This window comes from Artemia franciscana, chromosome 21, assembly GCF_032884065.1.
Source record: "Artemia franciscana chromosome 21, ASM3288406v1, whole genome shotgun sequence".
NCBI lineage: Eukaryota > Metazoa > Arthropoda > Branchiopoda > Anostraca > Artemiidae > Artemia > Artemia franciscana.
The window spans coordinates 13,882,388-13,894,738 of NC_088883.1; the positions used below are offsets into that span (position 1 = coordinate 13,882,388).

At 36.8% G+C, this 12,351-nt stretch overlaps 2 protein-coding genes across 3 annotated transcripts in view; both read left to right on the forward strand.

The window, feature by feature from the left end:
* LOC136040691 (uncharacterized) overlaps positions 1 to 12,351 on the forward strand; it is a 146,436-nt gene that overhangs the window by 38,391 nt on the left and 95,694 nt on the right. The window lies entirely within an intron of this gene.
* Positions 1 to 12,351, forward strand: part of LOC136040558 (fasciclin-1-like) — a 98,124-nt gene that overhangs the window by 25,613 nt on the left and 60,160 nt on the right. For both annotated transcript variants that reach the window (XM_065724773.1, XM_065724775.1), the window contains exon 5: positions 7,808 to 7,904. In XM_065724773.1, the coding sequence (XP_065580845.1) occupies positions 7,808 to 7,904 (97 nt within the window). The remainder of the gene's footprint in view (positions 1 to 7,807; positions 7,905 to 12,351) is intronic.

Consider the following 12,351-nt stretch of genomic DNA (forward strand, 5'->3'; position numbering starts at 1 on the left):
ATCCTATAGCAAAATGCCAAAACATGATGAAAATGTAATACTTTAAAAACGAATTTGGGCTATATATTTGCTGATTATGGGGGTGGTAAAGTATAGCGGGTCTACATGCAACATGTGTTAGCTACAATTATTCTGCATATATGAATTAAAAATTGGTTTCTAAGTTCACGCTGTATAAATACTTTACACCCACTCCTATCCCTTTATTTGCAAATATATAGCCCAAATTATATAAGCCCAATGTATTCTGTCATACGCCATTTATTTTCTACTGAGTGTAAGCTAATTGTCTTTTAATACAGACAGATGAAACCGGTTTGTTCCCGAGTTTTACACAGCGTAATTCTTGAGCTTTGTTGCTGTAACAGAAGTACCGCCATTTGTTCCAGCATAGTTGAAAGGTCTAACTGTGCCTCTGGGGATGTCATGACCCCCCCCACAACCCCTGGGAAGCTATGCAATTTACCTGTTTCTATCGGGAAATGTACAAAAAAATTTCGTGGGTGCGCGATTTGGTCTGGGGAAGAAAGCTTCAGGGGTGAAGTTTCCACTGAGAGGAGAGAGGGGGTTTCCTGGCATGATTTCAAAAACAGTCAGATATTAAAAAAAAGTTTTTTAGGCAAAGTAGTAGCAACATTAAAACTTAAATTACTCCATACATTAAGTTGGACTAAAAGACGTTAAGACTTTAGCCTAAAGAGCGAGGGGTTGAGGAAGGGGCAGCCCCCTCAAGTACGGAATAATTTATGTTTGGTTGAAGTTTTAATGGTGCTTTCACTATAGTTGAAAAGAATTTTTTTTTATCTTTTGACCCGGGCCCGTCTACGCTGGTCACACGATGCAAACACAATGCGTATTAAGCTGATCACTTCAGCAAGCATTCACAAATAAGATTTGATTAATACCAGATTCAGCTAATGCTAGAATTTGGTTTTAGTTAATTTTAGGGATCAAATTTTACCCATTTATTGAGAACAAATTTGTGAAATTATCTGAATGATTGGTTCCAGCTTGTTCAGATGGAAAGTTTTCACCATATATTTCTCTAATTTTTTCTCTCAGTTTACAATATCTGTTTTTTTTTTCTATAGAGCTAATGAGTGATAATAAAGTCCTTTTGGGATTTAATTGACTGAACCTTTAAAATTCCAAATGAATTGAAGTTGGGTTCTTGCACTAATTACGAGCCAAATCTTCATTGTAACTGGGTTCATGGCAAATTTGGATCACAAAATTAGCGTGTTTAAAATCTCAACATTAGTAAAATTACAAAGTGAAAAGACCTAAAGGAATTTTAGTCCTATCTAGAGTAAATGCTATATTAAGTATAAACTAAAAAGCGATTTAATGAATTTAAAACCGCAAAAAAGTATATGCTCCAGTCACGGACATATACGGGGGATGGTGGCTCGAGGCCTGCCCCTCCCCAAACCTTATTTTTTCCGAACTTTTGGGACTTCATATTCAAATCATAAAAATGTTTTTTCAATATTTGGCCCCTGAAAAAAATCCTACGTACGCGCCTGGCTTTAGTTCTATATCTCTGTAAAGAATTACAAGTAGATCATTAATGTGGGAAATATCAAGAGTTAAAGTCACCTTCCGTTCCAGTACCAACTAGTGCCTTAGGAAATTTAATCGACCACACGTGGGAACAACAGACTTTAATCGACATAAATAATCCCACCCTCGCATTTCGCTTTTTTTCGATGATATAAGCCACGTGAGAAACAATCAACTGAACACAAGGACCCCTCCCTTGTAGATGATCATTTACAATAATACCCCCGAACTTGAATAGAGGGATAATTATATCAGATTCGCACGACAGATTTTCCGATGTGATAATAATTAAAGCTTTTATGTACTATTGTTGTTAAACCATTACCTAAACTGGGTGTAACCCCGTATTTAATTAACTTAGAAATGTCTCGGTTTCAAACTTGTGAACACAAAAATATATGACGTAAACGAGCTTAATTGAACAGCATGATCAAAAGTAATGTTTCATTGAATTGTGATAGGAAAACGACGATATCCCTCTCCCCTTAAATTTTGGTTCTGTGCGTATCTGAGAATTAAAGTATCAAGGACAGTGAAAATAAAATTGAGTCGGCTGAGTGAAAAGTTACACAACCGTATTAATTTCAAAAAAGTTTGGAAGAATCTGGGATTAAATTTTGAATGGAAACGAACTTCATATGAAGTTGTGTCGTTTTTGATACAAGTGTGTGCCAAATTAAAAAAAAAAATTAAATTGGGTGAATCTGCAAAAAAAAGAAGCTAAAACACATGTCTACAAACAGCTCAAGGTACAATTTTCCTTTGAAGTTGTAGCTGTAATTATATCTAAACAAATCATTAAGGTTTGAATTTTTAACAACGAAAAGTGTTCTAAAACTTAAGTGATTAGTTTTTTTCTATTGATCTTCTTGGTTCAACGTGGCAGCACTGATGAAAATATGGTACTGTCCTAAAAGCTTCATAATTTTGAAACAAGCAAAATTAAAATTAGGCAAAATCTTGATTCTTCAGGAAACAAAACGAATTTTTTACATATATTCCTTTTATTAGCCAATACAAAAAAACAGTCAATTTAAAACGAAACGGAATTAATTAAAAAAAGAATCCACAAAAGAAATTTTTCTAAGAAAAGTGAAGAGCCATATTACCTTTGGTACTTATTTGTTGGCCAGTACACACTCGAGAATTTGGATCTACAGATGCGGTGTTGGAACAACCGTGACGCTTGGGAGATATGGAGATAGATAGGATATATATAATTTGGGCTGTATGTTTACACATTAGGGAGGGGGAGGTTAAGTATAGTGGGGTTGTGTGCAAAATGTAACCCGACCTTACCTAACCTAACCAAAATACCAGCTAAATAATTATTAAAATATAGCTGCAATGTAGTTTTCGACTGAGTCGAAGCTAATTGTCTCCGTATACAAACAGCAATAAACCGGCTATTGTCTGATTTTATAGATCCAAATTCTCGAGTGTGTACTGGCTAACACATAAGTACCTTATCTTTACATAACACGTAATAATGCAAAGTAGACTTTAATTGATAAACCTCAACCTATCAAACCAGAAGATAGGGATGATGATATTTGGAATGCCATTTTTTTACGTATCAAATAAAAAAAAAAGTTTTTTTTTACTGAAAGTAAGGAGTGGCATTAAAACTTAAAACGAACAGAAATTACCCCGTACACGAAAGGGGCTGTTCCCTCTTCAACACCTCGCTCTTTGCGCTAAAGTTGGACTCTTTCTCTCAACTCTACTTTTTAATATAGTAAAAACTTTAGCGTAAAGAGCAGGGTGTTGAAGAGGGAACAGCCCCTTTTGTATACAGAGTAATTTCTGTTTGTTTTAAGTTTTAATGTCACTCCTTACTTTCAGTTAAAAAAACTTTTTTTTTTAAATTTAATTTCTGAACATTTTTTAGTTAATCCATGTTTTGATTTCGGCTCTCCGCAGATGAATAATTAAAGCGAAATTTGCATATTAATTTATTTGGCTAAATGGCTTTCCCATAGTTTTGGTCGAATGATTTTGAGAAAAAAGGAGGAAGGAGGAGGCCCAGTTGCCCACCAATTTTTTGGGTACTTTAAAAGGCAACTAGAACTTATAGTTTTTTACGAACGTTTTCATTAGTAAAAGATATACGTAACTTACGAATTAGCTTACGTAACAAACTTCTATAGTCGTATGTTCTTATTACGTATATGAGAGGGTTCCCCCACTCGTCAGTACCTCGCTCTTTACACTAAAGCTTAAATTTTGTCCCCTGTATCACAAAGGCCATAGAATAAATAGTTGAAATTACTAAAAATACTTTAGCGTAGATTGAGTTGTTAGGAGGTGAATCCCTTATATGCGTAATATTTTCTGTTCGTTTTAAGTTTTAATGCTACTCTTTACTTTCAGTTGAAAAAGCTTCGTCATATTTATCTTTTCATTGTTTTTTTTTAAACAATGCTAGAAAATGCTGCGCCCCCTTCAAGGGAATCTTCTTTCCCCGTGACAAATTCCTCCGCGGAAAGTTCCCCCACATAACCCCCTCTTCTCAACCCCTCCTCCCAACCAAAAAATCCCCCTGAAAACGTCTGTACACTTCCGAATAACCATTGCTATATGAAAACATCGGTCAAAGTTCGTAACTTGCAGCCCCTCACACGGGGACTTGCTGAATGGGTTTTTCGACTATGCTGAATGAAATGGCTATCTCAGAATTTTGATCCGACGACTTTGGGAAAAAAGTGAGCGTAGGAGGGGGCCTAGGTGCCCTCCAATTTTTTTGGTCACTTAAAAAGGGCACTAGAACTTTTCATTTCCGTTCGAATAAGCGCTCTCGCAAAATTCTAGGACCACTGGGTCTGTACGATCACCCCTGGGAAAAAGAAAAAAAAAACAATTTCCACGCATCTGGCAAAAACTACAAAATTCCACATTTTTGTAGATAGGAGCTTGGAACTTGTACAATCTGGTCCTCTGATACGCTGAATCTGATGGTGCGATTTTCGTTAAGATTCTATGACTTCTTCGGGATGTTTCCCCCTTATTTTCAAAAATAATGCACATTTTCTCAGGCTCGTTTTCTAAAATAGGGCAAATTTTTTCAGGCTCGTAACTTTTGATGGGTAAGACTAAACTTGATGAAACTTATAGATTTAAAATCAGCATTAACATGCGATTCTTTTGATGTAGCTATTGGTATCCAAATTCCGTTTTTAGAGTTTTGGTTACTATTGAGCCGGGTTGCTCCTTACTACAGTTCGTTACCACGAACTGTTTGATTCTTGTTTCAAAGAAGAAAAAGAACATAGAATAAGAACGACCTATTCTTGATAAAGTGAGGCTTGGCAAAGTTTTTTTTTTTTTTGCTTAATCCTTTAAGAATGTCTCTTGAGACACGAGGGTCGTCACGAAAAGATAAGAGTTGACCAAAGGTTGAGAAAGGGGCAGCTTTCTCATATACGTAATAATTTCTGTTTGTTTTAAGTTTTAATGCTTCTCCTTGCTTTCAGTCGAAAAAATTTGTTTTATTTTTGTATTTAGTAACATAAGATTTGCGTTTAGTCTTTTTACACTCGGTTACGCATGAACCAGGTACCTAACAAATAAAAGTTCAATAGGAATAAGTCCCTTTATTAGACAGTGAAAACAGTTACAAAATATATGTGTATTTCGATCATCAGCAGATAAAGTTTTATATCTGATAAACTGACTTATCACTGTTTAACTTTTATTGGTTCGTCATAAAAAGGTACATAGGAACCTACATAGGAATGTTTTTGCAAGGGGGGGGGGACAATAGTAAAAAAATATATTTGATAATTTAACCAATGTGTATCCAGGTTTTCAGGAAAATAGGGGATTTCGGGGAGAGGCCGTCCATGTGGGTGTCCTTGATAAGAGCAATATTTTGATAGGAGCAAAATTTTAGTAGTAGGTTGAATTTGACGGATAAATTTATATATTTGACACTGCAGTTCTGCAAGAGGAGCATACATTAGAGAAGTAAGATTAACTCTTTACTCTCTCGCTAAGAACAATATCACAGAATTGTGTTGTGCGTTTGATGCATAAATTTAGTTTTTCTCTCGCCGATCTGTGCATCGGCTGTGATAATTAACAAGAGCTAAGAGCTCATATGGCACTTGTGACGAGGCGAGAAGAGCTAAGAGCCAAGAGATCATATGGTATGAGCTCTAACAAAATTCTATGAATCAATAGATTGATTTAAAAAGGAAAATAAGAGGCTTAATGCCCGTCAGGATTTAAAGTAAGAGCTCTGAGTCATGATGTCCTTCTAAATCTCAAAATTCATTAAGATCCGATCACCCACTCGTAAGTTATAAATACCTAATTTTTTTTAATTTTTCCCCTCCTTTTAGCCCCCCAGATGGTCGAATATGGGAAAACGACTTTATCAAGTCAAATTGTGCAGCTCCCTGACACGCCTACCAATTTTCATCGTCCTAGCACGTCCAGAACCACCAAACTCGCCAAATCACTGAACCCCTCCCCCCAACTCCCCCAAAGAGAGCGAATCCAGTACGATTATGCCAATCACGTATCAAGGGCATTTGTTTATTCTATCCACCAAGCTTCATTCCGATTCCTCCACTCCAAGTGTTTTTCCAAGATTTCCCCCTCCTCTTCGGAGTTATCTTCCCCCTCCAACTCCCCCAATGTCAAAAGATCTGGTCGGGATTTGAAAAAAAAAAGCTCTGAGACATGAATTCCTTCTAAAAATCAAATTTCATTAAGATCCGATCATCTATTCGTAAGATAAAAATAACCCAATTTTCACGTTTTCCAAGAATTCCGGTTTCCCCCTCCAACTCCCCCCAATGTCACAGGATCTGGTCGGAATTTAAAATTAGAACTTTAAAGCACAAGATCCTTCTAAATATCAAATACCATTAAGATCTGGTCACCCTTTCGTAAGTTACAAATACCTCAATTTTCAAAATTACCCCCCCCCCCCCCAATTCCACCAAAGAGAGCAGATCCGGTCCGGTTATGTCAGTCACGTATCTTAGACAGGTTTCTATTCTTCCCATCCAGTTTTATCCTGATCTCACCGCTTTAAGTATTTTCTAAGATTTCCGCCCCCCCCAACTGCTCCCCCAATTACGCTTGATCCGGTTGGGATTTAAAATAAGAGATCTGAGTTACGAGGTCCTTCTAAATATGAAGTTTCATGAAGATCCGATCACTCCTTCATAAGTTAAAAATACGTCATTTTTTCTTATTTTTCAGAATTCCCCCCCCCCCCAATAGAGCGGATCCGTTCCGCTCTCCAATCCAATCCCTCCAATCTAAGCGCTTTCCATGATTTTAGGTTTCCCCACCCCAAACTTCCCCCAATGTCACCAGATCCGGTCAGGATATAAAATAAGAGGTTTGAGACACGATATCCTTCTAAATATCAAATTTCATTGAGATCCGATTCCCCGTTCGTAAGTTAAAAATATCTCATTTTTTCTAATTTTTCAGAATTAAACCCTCCCCCAACTACCCCAAAGAGAGCGGATCCGTTCCGGTTATGTTAATCATGTATCTAGGACTCGTGATTATTTTTCCCACCAAGTTTCATCCCGATCCCTCCACTCTAAGTGTTTTCCAATTTTTAGGTTTCCCCCTCCCAACCCCCCCCCCCCCGCCAATGTCACCAGATCCGGTCGGGTTTAAAATAAGAGCTCTGAGCCACGATATTCTTCTAAATGTCAAATTTCATTGAGATCCGATCACCCGTTCGTAAGTTAAAAACACCTCATTTTTTCTAATTTTTCAGAAATACCCCCCCCAACTACCCCAAAGAGAGTGGATCCGTTCCGATTATGTCAATCATGTATCTGGGACTTGTGCTTATTTTTCCCATCAAGTTTCATTCCGATCCCTCCACTCTGAGTGTTTTCCAAGATTTTAGGTTTCCCCCCTCCAACTCCCCCCAATATCATCCAATCCGGTCGGGATTCAAAATAAGAGCTCTGAGACACAATATCATTCCAAACATCAAATTTCATTAAGATCCCATCACCCGCTCATAAGTTAAAAATACTTCATTTTTTCAATTTTTTCCGAATTAACCGGTTAATACCAAGTGCCATAAAAACATATACCATTTTGGTTCGGACATTTGTCGACCGAAGCTGGTCGACTTTTCCGTTTGGTTTTCCGTTTTTCGGCACTCCTGAAAAGTTACAAAATAGCATATGTCGCCTATCACAGCCGACTTAGTGTATTATTTTTATTTGGAATATAGATTAATCTATCCATTAATTTTCAGGGATTTCTTTCAACGAATAATTGCAACCGATCGTACGAAGATTTTTTCAACACCTGGGGGAAGCACATTCTTCATTCCAGTGAATAAAGGTTTTGAGGTAAGTCATTGCATTCCTTCAACAATCTCCTCTAGCGGAAAACGTGGTCTCTATAAAGCACACCAGATTACTTGATAAGTTTTATGAGGCCTATTGTTTGAATTGACAATTCGTTTCCGCAAGAAACTGGAAATAGACCTAAAATTACTTTCCCTCTTTGTAATTAGATGAAGAAGTGCTGAGCCTAAATGGGTGTGCTTAAGGGGTTAGGCACTATAGCGGTTTGTAAACACCGAAGCGATGGACGTAAAATCGAAGGCTGCTCGGAGCCACATTTATTGTATGAACTTCATTCATATATTTCTAATTAAGCAAGATGTATTGAATATTGCCTGTTTGTAGAGCTCATTCAAAATGCCGGGGTGTACAGAAGCATGAATATTAGAAAAAAAACAGGCATGCACACAAATCAGAAGAGAGAGTTAAAAACATAATGACATTAAAAGGAAGAAAAAAAGTATACACGCTGGTTCTGGTACGAAAAGGGACGGTAACCTCAATTTGAGAAAAAAAACGTTTAAACAAAAGAGTTATCAATGCTAAAATAAAAAATCTTAACCATTTGACTGAAAAAATGAAGAGATATATTAATGTAAGTAGAAATTAAAAACCAAAAGATAGTTTCTTGCTTAAAACCACTGAGCAGAACCCATGGGAGTCAAGTCTGCCTTTAGAGTCTGTTGTTGAAACGGAAGATGTACAGACACCCCTGATAACTTGAAAAACGGTTTCAAAAAGTAAATAATCCAAACGTCAGGAATAATAAGGCATCTAAATTTGTAAATAAGAAAAATTACTGCTGCAAATAAAACAAAAAGGGTGATTAATTCACCGGAGAGAACAGTTGTAGCCAAAAGACCGAGAAAAATATATATATATATTTAAAGATCTGCTGAGTTAAAGGCACAGTACAGTGATAATTCAAAATCCTATTCACAATGGAATTTTACTAATACCGATATTTAGCTAGTGGCAATTTAAGCCAATCATATATTTAATAGAATTGTCTAATTGGCTGAAAAATTGACGAAAATTCTGATTGGCTCAAACTAGAGCCAGCTATTTCCCGGTATTAGCACAATATCATTGTCAATGGACCTTTAATCAAACAAGAATGCATTTGGCTGAATAGCGAAAGAATTAATTTCCTTCAACTTCAATTTTATTTGTATCAAATAATCTTTATTTTTATCAAATAATTTATTTATATCCATGCATTTCTTTTAACATCCCCACAGAAGGCTCTATGGGCTGTGAGCATAGGAAAAACACTACAATCATATTTATCAAGATTCATAGTAGGCTACAACATAAGGGAAATAAACACGGAGGAAAAAAAAATAACAAAAGAGAAATTCAGAAAAATGCAAATAGTTATATTAAATCTTTTTTTAATTGTTTACAATCAATTGAACTGGCATATATATGATACTGTTATTACTTATAACGCGAATGACTTTTGTTGATCTTTTGAAGACCCCGATGGAGTGGCAATATCTGATATTAACTGTTTTTGACTGTCAATAAGGACGAATTTTCTTTAACAAGAAACTTTTTTAAAGGCCTTTAAGGTATGTTCCCTCTGAAACAGAAGATTTATAGGACAGGTCTGTAGCTGTAACCTGGACTAAAAGGGCAACATACTTGTATAAATAGATTCAGTAGTCTTGTATCTATTCATTTACCAAACCACAATTATGATATTACTTACACTTTTTCTTAGAGAAAGATCTTGCCAAAATCAGAATAATCAAAAATTTTCAACAATTTTCGCTGTATTTTTAATCTAAAAAACCCTGTACACTAAATAAAAAAAATAATTCAATGGATGGATAAAATGTACCTCAGCTATGAAACAAGAGCAAAAATTTCGTGTTCCCTTGCAGGGGTGTCGATTATGGATGGGATAGTATGAATTACCCTTCCTCATTAATTTTCCCCTCTACCCTACATTTTGAAAAATACCCCTTGTTGTATTTTCATTAAAACATACCTTTTTTGGTGTTTTCACTGAAGAGTTGGAAAAAGCAGCAATTTGCCCCCATCCCACATTTGAAAAAGACATCCCCCTTCGCAAATTTTCGAGGTTGAAGCCACTGTTTATTTCCAGAATTAAAGTTTTTACGGAGCAAAAAATAACATACCAAAACTTGCACAGAGAACTTAAACCTATGAAAAAACAATTCCATTGTTAAGTCACAACTTCCAGGTAGCAAGCGGGAAAAACAGATTCAGTTTGTTTTAAAAAGTAAAAATATTAAATATTATTAAGTAATAAGTTCGAATAACGCCAATTGAGTCATTTTAGCCTCAAAAGAGGTGGGGTTGCCGCAACTCAGGGGAGGGGTGCTGCGGCTGGGGATTGCCCACATTGGTAAAATTTTCGTTTTTTACTTATATTTGCTTATATTTGAGTCCGGAGGGGGCGCTGTAATTATTTTTCTTGGGCACCCCCAACTCTAGGAACGGCTCTGGTTGAGAGGGCACTGATGGAGATAAAATAAAATGTAGGCCTACACCTACGACAAACAGTGTTAAATCCCTTTAATATGCTTAAGAAGAATGATTTTAAATGACAGATGGGACAGTAATAGATGAATGGGACGATTTCATAAACTTACATAACTGATTGCAATTAAGAGATGTCGGCTTGACAGAAGCTACCGGAATGGAAACAATCCACAACAGTTTTATGGAAAAGAGCTGATGTCAGGTAATTCGTAAGGAAGCGTAAGTAAAATTTAGAAAATGTTTAAAAATTTTCATTGGGACTAGATCTGCAGCCTACACGCAATTTCGGCTGCAATAATTAAAAGTGCGACACATGCCATTTTGGTCGAAAATGAGTTGACGCATCTGTCATGGGTAAGCGAAGCATGAGGAATTGATTGGTTCAGTCAGAATTGTCCTATCCTCTACTGTTACGAAGATAAAGAGACAAAAGTCTCTACGTGACGTATTTCTCTTTTTTATCAGGTCTTGTTCCTTTCAGGTCAGGTACCTTTCTATTTTAGGACTATCCGTTCTTCGTTTGGCCCAGATAGATGGCCAAAAAGCATTATTTTTTTCCTGCTTCCGTAAAACGTGGTCTAGCCGTCTTAACCTGCAGTCTAGCCTTAGAAAGTAAGGTCGAAGCACATTTTCCATGCAGCCTATTTTTTTTTATTTATGGCCGGCTAAGCGAATGCCTACAAGTATCCATAGAAAATTACTCTGAAAAGCATTTAGTCACCAACATTTCGGAGCTTTAACGTTTCAGAACCATACTTGACCCCAGTCACATTAGTGGCTTCCAGTATTCCAATCTTAGCTCCAAGACTTACCTTCCTATTCTTAAAAACTTCTTCAACTGTGAAAAAAGCCTTTGCCGTTGCTATTCTACTTTCCATCTTCACTTCATTCACCATTTGTAATAATAGTACTACACACATAAGTGAAGCTATCCATTTGATCGATTTTCTCCTAATATGACCTCTTTAAAGATAAAAGTAATAAAAATTACGTCGAACTTCGCATTTCCTACCGGCGATGCTGATCTCTGTTTCATTGCTCCTCATCCAGAAAAGGCATTTTGGAGTTTGGGGACCAGCCATCCTCTGCTTTCGCACACCCTTCCTGTTCACCTTCCTCAGATTTCTCCAGGTACACATTTCGAGCTGGGTTGACTCTGGCTGAGATTGCAGAGTCAAGCCACTGACCCCCATTCCAAAACAAATAACTAGTGACACAAGGAATCAAACCCCTGCCCTCACGGACAAAGGATTTACCCTCATTTTCCTAATGTAAGCGACTTAGTTTTCTTAAGGTTAATTTTCAAATAAGTTTTGTAGCCTGAACTCTCAGTCACAAAACCTCTGAAAATTCGTTCAGTTCGTTGGCATTTTCATCTAGCTCAGTTGTATCATCTGCGTAATCTAAGTCTAGGAGAATTTTAATTTCTCATTTGATGCCAGGAGATGGGAGCCACCCCCAACATTTCTTGGCGCCCTCATTCTGTTCTTTTTCTACTCTTTTTTTGAATAAACCTTTCAATTTGGTCAATTACTCGTGCTCCAGTCACATTGCCCCTCCCCCAAGATTTTACTGTAGATCCGCCGGTGTTTGATGCTATATTCTCCTATAGCTTAATCCTGGGTCTTTAGGATGAAGCCAATGAAAATAATTCGTATAATCTGGACACAACCTGGATTAACTCACCTAGCTAACTTGACCAGTGTGAATCCATACCGATTCAGCTGCTAACCACAATTCCTATTATATCTGCAGCAGCATTGTTTTTGTACATAGCGACAATCACTATAATGCACTATACAATGATAAGACCTTCACTAGAGCTTTTCTATCGGGTGAACCAAATGCCTGTTCATAATCTGTAAAACTGACGACTTAATGGGTCTGGTGTTTCTGACACTTCTAAATACTAATTGTGTTGCGAGAGCAACACTTT